The 19,277-nt window shown below is 42.0% G+C and overlaps 1 protein-coding gene across 8 annotated transcripts in view; it reads left to right on the forward strand.

Annotated features, from left to right (window-relative positions):
• The window catches only part of unm_hu7910 (un-named hu7910), a 209,986-nt gene that overhangs the window by 170,389 nt on the left and 20,320 nt on the right, over positions 1–19,277 (forward strand). For all 8 annotated transcript variants that reach the window (XM_080194173.1, XM_080194174.1, XM_080194175.1 and 5 more), the window contains 5 exons: positions 6,202–6,338; positions 13,427–13,525; positions 14,447–14,536; positions 15,936–16,073; positions 18,941–19,076. In XM_080194173.1, the coding sequence (XP_080050299.1) occupies positions 6,202–6,338; positions 13,427–13,525; positions 14,447–14,536; positions 15,936–16,073; positions 18,941–19,076 (600 nt within the window). The remainder of the gene's footprint in view (positions 1–6,201; positions 6,339–13,426; positions 13,526–14,446; positions 14,537–15,935; positions 16,074–18,940; positions 19,077–19,277) is intronic.

Genomic DNA, 19,277 nt, shown 5'->3' on the forward strand with positions numbered 1-19,277 from the left:
GGTATGGAGGGTCTTAGCTATGAGATGAGATTAAACTGGAGTTGTTCTCCCTGGAAAGACGGAGGTTGAGGAGCGACCTAATGGAAGTTTATATAATTATGAAGGGCACAGATAGGGTGAACAGTGGGAAGCTTTTTCCCAGGTCAGAGGTGACGAACACAAGGGGTCACAAGTTCAAGGTAAGGGGGGGGCAAAGTTCAATACAGGTATGTGGGGGTGTATTTTACACAAAGGGTGGTGGGGGCCTGGAATGCACTATCAAGCAGACACGCTAGGATTATTTAAGACTTAACTAGATAGCCATATGAGTAGACTGGGATTAGAGGGATACAAATGGATGGTCTATTTAGGAACACACGATCGGTGCAGGCTTGGAGGGCCGAAGGGCCTGTTCCTGTGCTGTATTGTTCTTTGTTCTTTCAAGTGTATGAAAAGATGGTGGAAAGGGGAATTTAGAGATTTTACTTCATTCACAGGATGTGGGCATTGAAGGCAAAACCAGCATTTATTCCCATCCCTAATTGCCCTTGGGAATATGGTGATCAGTCTCCTTTTGAACTGCTGCAGTTCTTGTGTTGTCAGAGGGCAAGCCGGAAAATGGAGCCCAAGCTGCAATCAGATCAACCATAATTTTATTGAATGGCGGAACAAGCTCGATGGGCCCAATGTGCTACTTGTGCTCCTGTTTATAATCTTTTATATGCACAAGAGTGCTATAATGAAGTTTGACCCAACATTGATGGAACAGTGATATATATATTTCCAAGTCAGAATGTTGTGTGACATCGAGGTGATGTTCCCCATGACCTACTCAGTGATAGAGGTTGTGGGTTTGGAAGTTCTGTTGAAGGAACCTTAGTGAAGTATTGCAATGCATCTTGTATATGGTACATACTACTGCTCTTGTGCATCAGTGGTGGAGGGAGTGAATGTTTAAGGTGGTGACTGGGGCGCCTTATGAAAAGTAGATGGGCTTTGGGAGTTAGGAATTGAATTACTCGCCACAGAATTCCTAGCTCTCACAAGAGACACCCTTGTAGTCATGGTATTTATCTGGCTGGTCCAATTAAGTTTCTGATCAGTGATAACACTCAGCATGTTGATGAAGGGGAATTCAGCCTGTTTTTGGGTTTGTTGCTAATCTGTAGTATCTATGGATTTTATTGTTTAGCCACATTTTATATTAAATTATTTAGTTTGAATTTCCATTAATGAAACAACAGACTGTCAAGGCAGTTGGAATACTTTTACAACTGATGTTTGTCAGAAACTTAATTGTTTTACACCTTTAAGTTACCGATAGTCTTAAGCAACAGTATGCTGTCTTAATTGCCCACAATACAATTAAGAGTTTTTAAATCAGCCTTGAAGGACTGATTCAGAATAGGTTGAACTTTGGATGACTTTATCTTTAAACAAAACCCATGCATTGATTTTAATTGATTAACCATATTTGTAGGATAGAACATCTTTCTATTAGCATTACAATAGAAATCATATTAAAACTTGTTCTTTAATGGTTTTGGCATTTGTGGAAATGGATTACAATGATCGGAATTTTGCCGGCCTGCCCACTACAGAAATTAGAGTGGGCGAGGGGCAGAACATGGAAAAGGCCGTTGACCTCTGGCAGGATTTCACGGTTTTGGGATGAGCGAGATCGTAAAATCCCGCCTAATATGTTCAGGTCAATACTTACAATAGATGCATTATTGACAAAGAGAATGTGATTTTCTAACTGTTCCATATGTAACAGAAATGTATAATTTCTTCACAATGGAATGTAAACTCTCAGAGCTCAGTGGAACTAGGGTGAACATTTGCCTTGAGTCCATATGACTCTAGTGAAGAGTTCTCCCCCCCCTTGTTCCCATTAACTTCAATTTTATTTGGGCTTGATGAAGGAACATGTGAAAGTGTTAAATCAAAAGCAGAGGCGTTTAGAGTAGCGGGCGAGAAGAGGATTGGGAGAGGTTTAAATGTCAACAAAGATTGACAAAGAAGTTGATAAAGAAGGGTAGGAGAAATTATGAAGCTGGGCTAGCGCTTAATATAAAAAAGGATAGCAAGAGTTTTTATAAATAGGAAGAGGCTGGCTTGGGTGAACGTTGGACCCTTAGAGGATGAGAGGGGGGACTTAGTGATAGGGGATGGGGAAATGGCTGAGGTCTTGAATAACTTTTTTGTTTCGGTCTTCACGGAGGAGGACGTGAATAATTTGCCGGGTGTTAGCAATGGAAAGGTGGTAGGACTGGAGGGTCTCAATGACATTACTGTTACTAGAGAGGTGGTGCTCAACAGACTGGAGGGACTGATTGTGGACAAGTCCCCAGGACCGGATGGAATGCACCCAAGGGTTCTGAAAGAAATGGCGGAGGTGATAGTGGATGCCTTGGTGGTTATTTTCCAAACGTCGCTGGATTCCGGGGAAGTGCCGGAAGATTGGAAAACGGCTAATGTTACGCCGTTGTTTAAGAAGGGTGGCAGGCAAAAGGCAGGGAATTATAAGCCGGTTAGTTTAACGTCTGTTGTAGGTAAAATGTTAGAATCCGTCATCAAGGAGGAAATAGCGAGACATCTTGAGGGGAATTGCTTGATAGAACAGACGCAGCACGGTTTCGTTAAGGGGAAGTCGTGTCTGACAAATTTATTGGAGTTCTATGAGGATGTGTCTAGGGCGGTGGATAGAGGAGAGCCGGTGGATGTGGTCTGTCTTGATTTTCAGAAGGTGTTTGACAAGGTACCTCACAAGAGGTTATTGCAGAAGGTAAGGGGGCATGGGGTTGGGGGTAGGGTGTTAGCGTGGATAGAGGATTGGTTGTCAAATAGGAGGCAGAGAGTGGGGGTTAATGGGTGCAATTCGGATTGGCGGATGGTGACTAGTGGAGTGCCCCAGGGGTCGGTGCTGGGGCCTCAGCTATTTACCATTTATATAGATGATCTGGAGGAGGGAACCGAGTATATGGTGTCGAAATTTGCTGATGACACCAAGATTGGGGGAACGGCAAATTGCGCAGAGGGTGTGGAGAGTCTGCAGAAGGATCTAGATAGGCTGGGCGAATGGGCCAGGAAATGGCAAATGGAATTTAATGTTGGCAAGTGCGAGGTGGTCCACTTTGGTAGGAATAATGGTAGGAAGGACTATTACTTACATGGCGAAAAACTGCAGCAGGCGACGGTGCAGAGGGACCTCGGGGTCCTTGTGCATGAGTCGCAAAAACCCAGTCTGCAGGTGCAGCAGGTGGTCAGGAAGGCTAATGGGATGCTGGCCTTCATAGCGAGGGGGATTGAATATAAAAGTAGGGAGGTCTTGCTGCAGCTGTATAGGGCATTGGTGAGGCCGCAGCTGGAGTACTGTGTGCAGTTTTGGTCGCCGCACTTACGCAAGAATATTTTGGCCTTGGAGGGAGTGCAGAGGAGGTTTACTAGGCTGATACTGGAGTTGAGGGGATTGAGCTATGAGGAGAGGCTGAATAAACTAGGCTTGTACTCGTTAGAGTTTAGAAGAATGAGGGGAGATCTCATTGAGACGTATAAGATGATAAATGGGATGGATAGGATAGAGGTGGGAGACTCTTCCCGCTCAGAAAGGACAGTAGGACTAGGGGGCACAACCTCAAGATAAAGTGGGGGCGGTTTAGAACGAAGTTGAGGGGGAACTTCTTCACTCAAAGGGTAGTGAATCTCTGGAATTCTCTGCCCGTTGAAGTGGTGGAGGCTGCCTTGCTAAATATTTTTAAGACGCGGGTTGATGGGTTTTTGATAAGCGAGGGGATTAAGGGTTATGGGGAGAGGGCGGGAATGTGGAACTGAGCCACGACAGATCAGCCATGATCTTATTGAATGGCGGGACAGGCTCGAAGGGCTAGATGGCCTACTCCTGCTCCTATTTCTTATGTTCTTATGTTCTAAATGCTGCCTGGTGCCAAGGGCAGTCACCCTTGCCTCACTTGTGGAATTCTGCTCTTTTGTCCATGATTGAACTAAGGCTGTAATGATATCTACAGTCCAGGGGTCCTGGTGCAACCTAAACAAAGCATTGGTGATCAGATTATCGAGTCAATGTGACTTGACAGCATTGTTGGCAACAATTTTCATCACTTTAGAGTACAGTGATTTGGTCAACCTTTTGGACAGGACACCTGAGGCAGCACAGTGGCACATTGGTTAGCACTGCTGCTTCACAGCTCCAGAGACCTGGGTTTGATTCCCAGCTTGGGTCACTGTCTGTGTGGAGTCTGCACATTCTCACTGCATCTGCATCAGTTCCCTCCGGGTGCTCCGGTTCCCTCACACAGTTCAAAAGACATGCTGACTAAGTGCACTGGCCATGCTAAATGCTCTCAGTATACCCAAACAAGCACTGGAGCGTGGCGACTAGGGAATTTTCATAGTAACTTCATTGCAGTGCTAATGAAAGCCTACTTGTGACACTAATAAATAAACTTCAAGAAATAATAAATTTACAAAGCAGTTTGGTCTATGGTAGTTGGCCTCTATTTATCTGTCTCTAAATTCTCTACACTCAAAAGATAGAAACAGCGTTGATTAAAAAAATAACTTTGGTATCCTGGTTTCTGATCATTAACAGGTGCAAAATATAATCAAAAATGTTAGCGGAATGTTGCCTTTATTTCCAGAGTATCAAAATATAAGATGGGGGTTGAATGGGGAGGAAGGTAGAATTCAGCTAAGTTCTGGCTAGACCACACCTCGTGCACTGTGTTCAGTTCTTGGTGCCACACTTTAGGAAGTATATACTGGAGTGCAATGTAGATTTCCCACAAGGCAACCCGGACTCTCAGTTAAATTATAAGAAGCAATTATAAAAACTAGGATTGCATTTTCCAAGATTTAGAAGGTTAATTGGTAACTTGATGAAAGTTTTCAAAATATTAAGGTGAATAGAAAGAGAGAAAATATTTCTGCTAATTGGGAAGTCTAAGACTTAGAGGGCATAGTCTAAAAATTAAAGTTAGATCTTTCAGGATTGAAATTAGGAAAGGGCGATGGAGGTTTGGAATTCTCTTTTGCAAATGGCAATTGATATCAGATCAATTGTTAATTTTAAATCCGAGAGTGGCAGATTCACTGAACTGAAAGTATTTAGTGATATGGAGCCAAAGTACGAAACGGAGTTAAGGCACCGACCAGCTCTAATCTCACTACATGGCCGAATAATGGCTTACCATTCAATGAGAGCACAGCCCAGCATGAATGCAAAAGATGAGAATGAAGTATTTGCAATCATCTTCACCCAGAAGTGTCAAGAAAATGATTCATCTCCGCCTCCTTCGGAGATCCTCAGCCTCAAAACTCTTCAGACAATTTGATTTACTCCACATCACATCATATCTAGAAACAGTTGAGCACATTGTATAAAACAAAGACTGTGGGACCCGACAACACCCTGGTGGAGGACCTATACTCCAAAATTAGCTGCACCACTAGCCAAATTGTTCCAATACAGCTACAGCACTGGCACCTACCTGATAATGACAAGTATAGAATCTCTACAGTGCAGAAAGAGGCCGTTTGGCCCATCAAGTCTGCACCAACTACAATCCCACCCAGGCCCCACCCCATAACCGTCTCTATTTACCCTGCTAATTCCTCTAAGCTGTGCATCCCAGGACAATAAGGGGTAATTTAGCATGGCTAATGCACCTAACCCACACCTTTTTGGACTGTGGGAGGAAACCCACGCAGACACAGGGAGAATGTGCAAACTCCACACAGACAGTGACCCAAGCTGGGAATCGAACCTGGGCCCCTGGAGCTGTGAGGCAGCAGTGCTAACCATTGTGCTACTGTGCTGCGCCGTTCAGTAGCCAGGAAGCAGTGCTATGTCTGCTAATGATTTTATTTCTTTGAGTTGCTGCTTCCACTGGAGAAACCTGCAGAAACTGCTTTATTTGATAGGCATCAAGTGATTGGAACTTGTAATGTATTTTTGAGCAGCACTGCCAATACTACCATAGAACTGATAAATAAATGTGATGCACAAAAGTTTGACCACAGATAAATATTTGAAGGGTATATTTGAGAAATGCATATTATCCAAGAAAAGGTTGGGGAAATAAGAATCATAGTTTCATAAAACAGTCATTTCAGAAGGTCTTCAATACCTGTTTTTAAGATGTATACTGCAAGCTATTGGTTTCTGCCAATTTGTATTTGATTTTCTGTCTGTATGTACAGGCCACATCAAACGTTCTGTGTTGACCCTTCAGAAGTTGGTAGATCGTTACCCAAGTGATATCTCAATTAGGAATGATCTTGGAGTAGGTTATCTGTTGTTGGGAGACAACAATAATGCCATGAAAGTATATGAAAAGGTAAGCTTTTAATAACAGCAGGCTTTCAGAATTTATTTGCATGATTTTAACTCAGGAAGGACAGATTTGTTCCCATGCCTAAATTCCATGTTTAAGGAGAGCCTGTTATGAAGAATGTGTACTTCTTAATGTTTCATTTGTTACATGAATTATCTATTATGGAACTCGATACCAAGTTGCATCCTCAATCTGTGCTAAATTGGCTAATTGTTATGAACGCTACCTCAGCAGCCATGACCTAAAAAGAATAAAATTGATCTGGCATGCTTTTCTGAATAGCTTTTCAGTCACATTTAGTGGTTAGTGTGTGTATGTGTGGACAGTGGGCGAAAACAAGTTCAAGTTCTGATCTCTTTTCTAGAATTCTCTATGCTTACACATGAAGGAAGGTGACCATTTAGAGAGGATGGCTGATACTGTGGAGCTATCCTACTATGAATCTGCATCTTAGGGGAAAGAGGAGTAAAATGCATAGTACTGAGCAAAGAAACCAAGACCATTCCAAAGGTCTCTTCAACCCAATGTAGACGCACAGAAGTGCTGTAGTTACTATCAAAATGAAACAGTCCTTTGATCACTTCAGTATCTTTAGTTTCATATTTAGATCAGGCTTTGAATACAGTGTTGATAGATACAAAGAGCTTTATTCAGGCTCAGGGCTGGATTTTCATCTTTGAGCTGGGAGATTTTCCAGTGTTGTGAACCTGCAATGCCCACCAATTAATCTTGCCATTTATCAGAAACCTGAGGTCAGGTCTGCTATTAGACAGGCCAATGCCAAGGCAGCCGGGTTAAAAGGCAACCTCCAATTGCTGAGATATCAGCCCTGTTCTGGAGATAAGTGAAAGGCACTTGCATCCTCATGCCTCCACTCCCTTAACCTCCCATAGTCTCCTTTCCTCTGTCTTTCACCCCCAAGCCCCTTTCATCCACGCAACCAGTATCCACCATAAAGAGAACTCGAGCCCTCTGATAACATTGAAAAGTGCATATAATCGGTCAAAATTAAAAGTCACTTGAAATACATTTACAAAATTTTATCCTCTTAAATGTTCATAAATCTGTCAAAACAAACAAGCTCTTACTCAGTGCGTCAAAAAATCCTTCAGAGCAGAATCCATTAGTGGATTAGAAGTCAACTAAGCATTCACACTGACATTTATACTACATAAGCAACCCCTATTGAATAGAATCCATCAGAGATTTTGAGGGCAGTCATAAACCAAGCCATCGGCCAAAGCTTTGAAAAAGCCAAAGAGATTCCGCAGCTGAACTTTGAGGACAAAAATTAAAACAATGGGGAAATTTCACACAGTCCAATTTGGATTAAATACTGTACAATGCAAAATAGTATTCTATCCAGGGATAATGTACTCTAATGCATCTGAAGATTTTCCATTTTCACACTGCTGTTATTTCCTTTGTCAATTTGCCAGTTGTCATTCTATTTAATGGCCATTTATGTTTTCAAAACAAAACACTATGATCATTGCATTAAAAGCAGAAAATTTATTTGCAAAACTTCATTATGATGTGAAGTATTCCTTTTCTATTTTTCCTTTTGTGTTGTTCCCACCTTCAAACCATGGTTCATGAAACGTCAGTGCCGTTGTCAGTTATCTCACCCATAACAACTTTCTCTCCTCCATCAAAATTGTGGAAGTAACAAAATGCCCACACCCACAATGATGCCAGAACAGCAGTATGCAGGCTGCTGACCCACTTCCTTATCCTATGCCAATGAAAACTGCCTGCACCAAGAATGGGAGCAGGAATCCTAGATTGAGGTCTCACCCACAATTTGTAAAGCTCATTGACTGCCCTTTAGCCCCACATTGGGTCAGAAATATCTAGCTCATTTTAACTGACTGATATCTGATTTCTATCAAGTCATGACATGTAACAAGATGTTGCCTGGATAGAATTTCAGTAATGCACATGATCAAACTGCTGAATTGGACTTCACTTTGAATGTGCTTTGTTGGAAAAAATACACATTTTTGAATCTGGTAAAGAAAAATACAGACACTGAACCAAAACTATATGTATAGCTTCACAGCCATTGAATACATCAACAGTGTTTGGCAAATCCTAATCAAGTTATTTTATGAAAAATAATGTTGAGTATGTTATTGCATAATTTGCATTAACAGGATTGGGAAGAGACCCTGGTTCTCTGCCTTTCCCCAGCAATGTTTACCAGATACTACTTCAGTGAGATAATGCCCCTATGTTATTGGCCTTTCATCAGGCTTAAAGCCAGAAAACTAAGAACAAATGGAGAAAAGTGACTATACAAACCAGACTACAGAGAGAAAAGAAATCGGGTCTATTTCCATTCTCTCAAATTCTCCCAGATAGTGTTGCTTAGAAACAAAGGTAGCCCCTGTCTAGACTGTCAATCAAACTGTGCCAGATCAGCCTCATAAACAACAAATTTTCAGCTGTTTGTTATCAAAAATTCCATTGCCATGGTTCTCTTCAGAATCAGAACCATGCTTCTCCTTTGTTCTCATTGACCCTATATTCGCGCAGGTCATGAACATAATTGCATGGTGTCCCTGAATACAAAGGTCAATCTGGAATTAGAATTAACCCATGGTTTCCTGTAGCCTTAGCTTTTAGCCTTGTGGAAACCTGACATTTTGTTATTTTCAACATCCACAATTAACAGTGCAATGGTTAATATGAATATTCCAATCTCATTGACCTTGCATCCCTCTCAACTTCTGTATTTGCATTTGGCGCATTACATTTCTAGGAAAAGACATGGTTCTCAGTATTTTGTCAAAACAAAATTTTCCAAATGATTCTCTGTTTTATGATTATTAGATGATGTATTTCTTCCACAGTTTGCCTATTTATATCAACATAACAATGCCTAATATTTCACAATAATCAAGTGGCTAGCTTGTGTTTTTAGAAATCTGCTTGTGTTTTTAGAAAGAATAACAAAAAAAAGTTCAGCAAGTTTGGCTGTTGTGGAGAAACTTCTCTTCTTGATCACCACAGGTCCTTCAATAAAGTGGTTTCAATGGACATGCCCATTATGAGTAAGGAACTCCCCACCAACTCCATAACAGCGCAAAGAGTTTATATAGGAACAAAGGAGCAAGAGTGTGCCATTCAGCCCACTGAGACTGCTCTGCATTCAGTGTGATCATGGCTGGTCATCCACTTCACATTTTCTTCCTCACATGGTCCCTAAATATCTTCATGTCATTGATATTTAGAAATCTGTAGTACTTAAGAAATGGCTCGAGAAATATTGGATGCATTGGCGGACATCTTCCAAGGTTCTATAGACTCTGGAATAGTTTCTACAGATTGGAGGGTAGAAATGTAACCCCACTATTTAAAAAGGGAGGTAGAGAGAAAACAGACATTATAAACCAGTGAACCTGATGTTGTTAGTGGGAAAAATTCTAGAGTCCATTATAAAAGACTTAATAGCAGAGGACGAGACAAACAGTGGCAAAATCAGCATAGTTTTACGAAAGGGAAATCATGCTTGACAAATTGACTAAAATTCTTCAAGGATGGAATCAGTAGAGTTGATGAGAGGAGCCAATGGATGTAGTTTCATTTGGACTTTCAGAAGGCTTTCGACAAAGTCTCACAGAAGAGATTAGTATGAAAAATGAAAGTGCATGGGATTAGAGATAGTGTATTGCGATGGATATAAATCTGGTTGGCAGACAAGAAGCAGAGTAGGAATAAATGGGTCTTTTTCCAAATGGCAGGCAGTAACTAATGAGGTACCGCAGGGATCCATGCTAGGCCCCCAGCTATTCACCATATATATTAATGTAAATTTGCAGATAACACACAGCTAGGTAGGAGGATGAGCTGTGAGGAGGATGCAGAGGTGCTTCAGTATGATTAAGACAAGTTGAGTGAGTGCTCAAATGCATGGCAGATGCAGTATATTGTGTTTATCCACTTTTGTAGCAAAAACAGGAAGACAGATTATTATCTGGCTATAAATTAGGAGAGGCAAATCTGCAATGAGACTTGTGTGCTCTCGTACACCAGTGGCTGAAGGTAAGCTTGCAGATGCAGCAGGTGGTAAAGAAGGCAAATGGTACGTTGGCCTTCATAGCGATAGGATTTGAGTAGAGCAGCAGGGATGTTGTACTGCAATTATACAGGTCCTTAATGAGACCACACCTGAAGTAGTGTGAGCTGAGGAAGGATGTTTTTGCTATAGAAGAAGTGCAGCAAAGGTTCACCAGACTAATTCCTGGGATGGCAGGACTGACATATAAGGGTTAGCATTATGTTTGCTGGAGTTTAGAAGAATGAAGGAGATCTCATAGAAACCTAGAAAATTCTAACTAGCTGGACCAGACAGGGTAGACACAGTAAGAAGTCTCACAACACCAGCCGGCATCTCCACATCTAGACAGGGCAGATGCAGGAAAGATGTGGAGGATGGTGGGGGTGTCCTGAACCAGGGGTCATAGTTTAAGGATAAAAGATAAATCTTTTTGGACTGAGATGAGGAGAAATTTCTTCATCAAGAGTGTGGTAAGCCTATGAAATTCGTTGCCACAAAAAGCAATTAAGGCCAAAACATTGAATGTTTCCAAGATGGAGTTAGATGTAGCTCTTGGGGATGAAGGGAATCAAAGGACATGGGGGAGAAGGTGGGATCAGGCTATTGAGTTGGATGATCAACCATGATCACGATGAAAGCCTTCTATTTCCTATGTCTCTGTCTTAACAGTACTCAGTGACGGAGCTTCCACACATCCCAACCAAATGAATCATCTTACCTGTATCTACCCTGTTTATCCCTTGAAGTATTTTGTAAGTTTAAATTAAATTGCCTCTCATTTTTCAAAACTCCAGAGAATACATGCCCGGTTTCTCTGATGCCCCATCATCCCAGGAACAAGTTTGGGGAACTTTCATTGCACCCTCTCTCAGGCAGTAATATCCTCCCTAACGTAAGGGGACCAAACCCACACACTACTCCAGATGTGGTCTAATCAAGGTTCTATGCAGTTGAAGCAAGGCTTTGCTACTCAGTTCCTCTTGCAATAAAAGCTAACATACCACTAGCCTTCCAAATGGTATGCTGCACCTGCATGTTATCTTTCAGTAACTTAGTGACAAGGACACCAGGGCCTTTTGGACATGAACACTTGCTCATTTCTCATCATTTTAGCAATACTCTGCAAATGGGTATGCAAGATGGAAAAACACTGACTGTTTTGTGATACAATGTACTTTTCATTATTTTTCTGATTCCTTTTTTCAATGACCTGCCATCAGTGTCTGCCACTGATGTCCACTCAAGTAAATCAGCAACCCATCTTAGGTTAATTTGTTACATCTTAAAAACATTTGTGAAGAAAATAACTAAATTAGGCAATTTGTTTTGATTTTACATTTCAGCAAAGGCCCATGAAAATTTTAGATGTTACTAGAGAGGTGGTGCTCGACAGACTGGAGGGGCTGATTGTGGACGAGTCCCCAGGACCGGATGGAATGCATCCGAGGGTCCTGAAAGAAATGGCGGAGGTGATAGTGGATGCCTTGGTGGTTATTTTCCAGACATCGCTGGATTCCGGGGAAGTGCCGGAAGATTGGAAAACGGCTAATGTTACGCCGTTGTTTAAGAAGGGTGCCAGGCAAAAGGCGGGGAATTATAGGCCTGTTAGTTTAACGTCTGTTGTAGGTAAATAGAATCCATCATCAAGGAGGAAATAGCGAGGCATCTTGAGGGGAACTGCTTGATAGAGCAGACGCAGCACGGTTTCGTTAAAGGGAAGTCATGTCTGACAAATTTACTGGAGTTCTATGAGGATGTGTCTAGGGCGGTGGATAGAGGAAAGCCAGTGGATGTGGTCTTTCTGGATTTTCAGAAGGCATTTGACAAGGTCCCTCACAAGTGGTTATTGCAGAAAGTCAGGGGACATGGAGTTGGGGGTAGGGTGTTAGCGTGGATAGAGGATTGGTTGTCAAATAGGAGGCAGAGAGTGGGGGTCAATGGGTGCTATTCGGATTGGCGGATGGTGACTGGTGGAGTGCCCCAGGGGTCGGTGCTGGGGCCTCAGCTATTTACCATTTATATAGATGATCTGGAGGAGGGAACCGAGTGTATGGTGTCAAAAATTTGCTGATGACACCAAGATTGGTGGAAAGGCAAATTGTGCGGAGGGTGGTGAGAGTCTACAGAAGGATCTAGATAGACTGGGTGAATGGGCCAGGAAATGGCAAATGGAATTTAATGTTGGCAAGTGTGAGGTGGTCCACTTTGGTAGGAATAATGGTAGGAAGGATTATTACTTACGTGGAGAAAAACTGCAGCAGGCGACGGTGCAGAGGGACCTCGGGGTCCTTGTGCATGAGTCGCAAAAACCCAGCTTGCATGTGCAGCAGGTGGTCAGGAAGGCGAATGGGATGCTGGCCTTCATCGCGAGGGGGATTGAATATAAAAGTAGGGAGGTCTTGCTGCGGCTGTATAGGGCATTGGTGAGGCCGCAGCTGGAGTACTGTGTGCAGTTTTGGGCGCCGTACTTACGCAAGAATATTTTGGCCTTGGAGGGAGTGCAGAGGAGGTTTACTAGGCTGATGCCGGAGTTGAGGGGGTTGAGCTATGAGGAAAGGCTGAATAAACTAGGCTTGTACTCGTTAGAGTTTAGAAGAATGAGGGGAGATCTCATTGAGACATATAAGATGATGAATGGGATGGATAGGATAGAGGTGGAGAGACTCTTCCCGCTCAGAAAGGATAGTAGGACTAGGGGGCACAGCCTCAAGATAAAGGGGGGGCGGTTTAGAACAGAGTTGAGGAGGAACTTCTTCACTCAAAGGGTGGTGAATCTCTGGAATTCTCTGCCTGTTGAAGTGGTGGAGGCTACCTCGCTAAATATTTTTAAGACGCGGGTTGATGGGTTTTTGATAAGTGAGGGGATTAAGGGTTATGGGGAGAGGGCGGGAATGTGGAACTGAGCCACGACAGATCAGCCATGATCTTATTGAATGGCGGGGCAGGCTCGAGGGGCTAGTTGGCCTACTCCTGCTCCTATTTCTTATGTTCTTCTGAGACTGGGTATAATAGTGATGTGTTGTTGCAGGTTCTGTTGCTTGCTCCAGATGATGGATTTGCTAAAGTTCATTACGGATTCATCCTCAAAGCTAGAAATCAGATAGCTGAAAGCATTCCATATCTTAAGGTAAGTGCTACACTAGTAAGATTAACTCATCCAGAGTTGGATATTGCAACATATTTAAATACCAGAATCAGTCAGGTTAAATGGAATACAAGTTGCTTTTCTCATATGAACATTGCCCATGCCATCAGTGGTGTGATCACTTGACAACTGAAGGCAGCACTAATTCCAAGAGTTTTGCTAAATTCCAATTAACAGTACATTGCCCACTTGGATATCAGTTTTCGAAGCTACATCAAAACTGAATTTGTGATCTTTGTAGCAACTCGATGCCTTTACATCAGTGTGCTTGGTAAATTTCTGTTGCTGCATGCAGACTCTGTTGGCCTTTTCACAGGAATTAGCAAAGTGTTGCAGACTGTTTAACTCAAACTGGTTAAATCAGTTTCTTGTTCGTCACTGACAGTGTGAGGCTAAAAGGTAATAGAGATATTTTCATCCTCAAATCTCGATTCAAGCGGGAGGGGGTTGAAAAGTTTTTTCTATTGTTGCTTCATGTAAACTTAAAGATAATAATACAGACGTGATGTAGTATAAGAATGAAAAGGTTAAGATAATAAGTGTTTTTTTTTTTAGTTTCACAGAGAAATGAAGGAAAACTACACTCTGCAATTACGTAGTGCTGTTTCATTCAAAGTTGAATCAGATTTAATTCCCATGTATTTAGCGCGTGTAAAATCATGTTACTGTTTAGCATACACAGTTAGTAGTTTTAGGCATGAGGTTCCAGTGTGTTTTTGCAAGATTGCTACATTAGTTTATTCGCACTGAAGGTGGTTAATTCGGAACAAAAGGTTTGCAATAAAATAGAGAAAACAAAATAAAAACAAAGTCAAGTGTACGTCTTACGAGTATTGAAGAATGTACCTTTTGTATGTTGGCTTTGTGGTGTAAGTAGATGTTTTAAAAATACAATCTTTGCAGGAAGGATTATTATCTGGGGATCCAGGGACAGATGACGGTCGTTTTTACTTCCACTTGGGAGATGCGTTGCAGAGAGTGGGTGATCAAGAGGTGAGTAAAACTGCATGTTCCCATTATATACATATGGGTTAATAGAACCTGTTCATGAAAAAACAGTTAGGATCGGTGATGCATTTCTTCCAAGATAACATTTCATGTATATACTATGATAAGCACTATAAACGGTGGGGCGAACTTCATAAGGATATAGACAAGTTGGTGGAGTGGGCAGACAGGTGGAACATGAAGTTCAATGCGATGAATTGTGAGGTGATTCATTTTGGTGAGAAGAACATGGAGAGGCAATAAAAAATTTTGGGTAAAATTCTTAAGAGGGTGCAGGAGCAGATGGACCTGGATGTATAAGTGCATAGATAATTGAAGATGACAGGATAGATGGAGACCATCTAATTCCGTTTTAAGTATTTTTTGTAAAAGATGTTCAGTAAAAACCGAGATTCTACATTAGGATGAGTTAACCTTGCAAGGAAAGTTGAAGCTAGATTAAATATACCTCTGAATTGGATTTTTTAAATATTATAAATTTTCTATCATCCTTAAATGCCTTTGCTATTGTCTTCACCTCCAGTGAAGTGTCCTCTGATATTGCAAAGAAAAATCTAGGAGTTTTAAGCAGTTAAAATCCATGCTGTGCACCAGTTCCAGCCATGTTCTATTTGAAATCGATGTTTAGATGTTGATTATTAATTTAGTTCTAAGTAATAGCCTTATTTAATCATGTTTAAGTCATCAATAGGAAAGCTTACATTAGCGTTGCTATTAACAGTACATTCATTTAAATGGTTGGGTTAATTGATAGTTAATTTCTCTGGGTAAATCATCCAATCTGTAATTAGGGAAATAAAATAATCCTGATGTGTAATTTTGAGTGTTAAAATGTTTGATAGCATCGAATAATAATGCTATACAAAAATTATACTGGACGGCACGGTAGCACAGTGGGGGCTGCGCAGTAGCACAGTGGTGGGTGGCATGGTAGCACAGTGGTCAACACGGCTGCTTCACAGCTCCAGGGACCTGGGTTTGATTCCCGGCTCGGGTCACAGTCTGTGTGGAATTTGCACATTGTCCTCGTGTCTGCATGGGTTTCCTTCAGGTACTCTGGTTTCCTCCCCATAGTCCAAAGATTTGTGGGTTAGGTTGATTGGCCATGCTAAGAAATTGCCCCTTAATGTCCGGGGATGCAAAAGGTTAGCGTAATTAGTGGGTATAATATGTAGGGATTTAGGCGTAGGGCCTGGGTGGGATTGTGTTTGGTACAGACTCGATGGGCCAAAGGGCCTCTTTCTGCAGTGTAGGGTTTCTATGATATTTAATATTGACAGTACAGTTAGAAAAGAGGTCAATGCACCATGGGAACACCAGACTTGCTGACACAATTTCTTGGTATGATTTATGACCTAGTTTTGCTGGTTTGTTTGATCCACAGGCCTACACATGGTATGAACTGGGACACAAAAAGGGTCACTTTGCATCAGTGTGGCAGCGTTCACTTTACAATGTCAATGGACTTAAGGCTCAGCCCTGGTGGACAACTAAAGAAACAGGCTACACCGAACTGGTGAAGGTATGTGCATTTTTAATAAAGGCTTGTATTCAGGGTGATTATTTAACAAAAAAGCATTTGTTTTATGCATAGGAAAACATTTCAGGACCTTTGATGGAAAAGTAATACAAATTGTACTGAGACAAAGTCAACGCTTCCAAAATCATCATCTAAGGGCAGAATTTTCCCAAAAAAAAATTGGTTTCTCACCCGAAATGACACAGTGTGATTCGCACTGGATGTGCCGGTGTACATCAGGTCACAATTTTGCAGCACTTGGACGTTTTTTTGGAACGGTGAATTTTGCACTGATTCTGAGAGGAGCGGGACCTAAACATGCCAGTAAGCCCAGCTTCACCAAGATTGGATGCCCTTTTTAAGGGGCACCCCGATCTCAAATTGAAATTGAGGTTCCCCCTCTCTCCTCGCATAGACATCTCCCCCCCCCACTTCATGACATCCCCTCCCCCCATTGGCGACAGCCCGACCCCTGCCATGGGGACAGCACACCCCCCCCTCCGCCATGGCGACAGCCCGCCCAACCCACCCCCCCCCCTCCGCCATGGCGACAGCCCGCCCAACCCACCCCCCCCCCCCCTCCGCCATGGCGACAGCCCGCCCAACCCAGCCCCCCCTCCGCCATGGCGACAGCCCGCACCCCCACCCACCAACCCCCCCCCCCCCCCACCCAGCCATGGTGACAGCCCACCTAGTCCCCCAGGCATAAAACATTACAGCGCAGTACAGGCCCTTCGGCCCTCGATGAGGCTGCCATGGCGACAGCCTGCCCCCACCTCCCCTGCCATGGCGACGGCCCCTCCTCCCCCCCCACCATCAGTGACAGCCTGCCCACCTCCTTCGCAGCATTCCCCTCCTCTTCAGCACTGCTCCTAGCACTCTGGCCATGCCTGGTGTGCCGAATGAGCTAATCCATTCACTAGCGATTCTCTGCTCCACTCCACTGTAATACGTTTTGCGCCAGGTTTGACATAGGCGGAAAATTGCAGCCTAAATGTTTGGTCAAACAGGTCATTTTTAAGGGGAATTTAAGTAGAGGATGGTGGAGGTGTTTTGTTTAGGAATTCCAGAACCAAGATAGTTGAAGGAATATCTGCCATTAGTGGGACAAAGGAAATGGAAGGATGCATGCAGAGTTGGCCAGAGTTAAGATAAACAGAATTCTTCGAGGACTGTAGGGCTGGAGATGGCTATTGACATTGTTAAAGGATCCTTAGGTAGTTGATCACATAGCCAAAGTATCCTGTAATTGAGTTATTGGACTCTAATGATGGGCATTAGAAAGGCAGAGGCTGTAATCAGCTTTTTAAATTAATTCACAAGATATTTGAATGGACCTCAATATAATTATTTGACATTATACCAATTCCATTATTGGTAAAAATGAATTTCAAGTAATTATCAATCCTTTGACAATTTGACTTGTTCTTTCATTCTTGAACAGCTTTATCTCCTCTTTAACCTGTAAAAAAAAACCTGTATTTGCTTTTATTCCTATCTTTATTCTATTAGTTTTTGTGACTCTCGTGTACCTTTATGAAAGTTTTTTTTAATCATGATCTCTGCAGCTCCTCACAGCTTCAGTGTTTTCTTTGCTCGCAGCCTCAGCTGATGTCATTTGTTAGCAGCTTTACTAAAGATGTCCTTTTATTGCTACTTCAGTGGCTTAAATTGGGGTTGTATATGTTTACTTTGGGATTGGATTTATGGCCCTGCATTGTTAATAGGAAGGTCATGAGTTCTGGTCAGGTTTTTTTTCTTTTAGGGAATTCAAGGTTTTTTCCTATTTGAGTTTTAGTTTTAGAATGGGAATCAAGCTGAAAAGAAGTCTCTCTCTCTCTCTCTCTCTCTCTCGCTGCCCCTGGTTTTGGAAGTTCTGCTGGTTATCTGAAAGTAAGATCTTACCTTTCTGAAAGGGGGAATTGGCTGTTGGTGGCTTGCATAGTGTCCCTGGTGTTTTGGGAAGCTGTTCTGACTTCAAACTCTTCTGAGTCTATCCAGAGAACTACAGACTTCATCCAAAGGACCCAAGTCCAGTATTACGTGAGCATTAGTCTTTGCTGTATTGAACCTCTTAAAGGGGTTTTGTCTAAAGGAAGCTTGGTTTTGATTCGAACATATTAGAAATATTTGTTAAGGGTTATATATTATAGTGGTTATTCTGTTTCTTGTTTGTAATTGATTAAAATTTTTGCTAATTTTCTCAATATACATATTAAGTATATTCTTAAACTTTGTTTGATAAAAGCTCCCTGGTGGGTCATTTGAATCATACCTGAAGTGGGACATATGATTATCATAGCCAAATTCAAGAGGCAAAATTTATGTTCCAGGCAGGCTCCAAAAAACACTTCAGAATTTCTGACCTGAACCATGACACTGTCTAGTCTCATTCAACTTCCTACTATATTTTAACAGTTATAAATTGTTAGTTCTAACTTTATCTTTCATCTTCTCTCCAAGTTTCAATTTAGTTTTGCCTTTCTGTTTGTTCACAGAACCCTGTAGTTTCATTCACCTCTTTTTTACTTGATAGCAGTGTATTTACTTTGTATTCTCTATCTTGTGCTTTGAAAATTCCCATTGCCGATCTATCAATCTACGTGATAACTTTTCAGCCCTGTTAATTTGGGTCACATCCCTTTTTATCACCTATAAGTCCTGTGATTTTATTGTTTACAAGTTGGTGTTGCACTTTGCACACAATCTTTCAGACACTGACCAGACTTGGGCAATGCTGCTTTATTAGATTTTCATTTTGCTTTTGAGGAAGAAACGTTCCTGATAATTACCTTAGCACTTGAAGGATAGCAGTTCTGTTGTGAGATCCTAAATCCAATATCTAAAGTTTATTATTTTTTGCATTGTAGACTCTTGAGAGGAATTGGAAGTTAATCCGTGATGAGGGTCTGGCTGTTATGGATAAAGAAAGGGGATTTTTCTTACCAGAAGATGAAAACTTGAGAGAGAAAGGAGACTGGAGCCAGTTTACGCTTTGGCAGCAAGGTAATTAATACCTGATTGTGAGGCTATCACTTCAGAGATGTGTGACGTTACTGTATATTGCTTATCTATAACCAAAGATTTCCAATCACTGCGGGAGTCGTAGCGGGTGAGACAGAAAATTCAGTGGACCATTTAAAGGTCCATTGAGCTTGGAGGGAATTTCTGGTCTTGGGACGCACACATCCAGAAAATCCTTCCCTA

Source organism: Carcharhinus amblyrhynchos, chromosome 8 (genome assembly GCF_965287045.1).
Source record: "Carcharhinus amblyrhynchos chromosome 8, sCarAmb.v2.hapA, whole genome shotgun sequence".
NCBI classification, from domain to species: domain Eukaryota; kingdom Metazoa; phylum Chordata; class Chondrichthyes; order Carcharhiniformes; family Carcharhinidae; genus Carcharhinus; species Carcharhinus amblyrhynchos.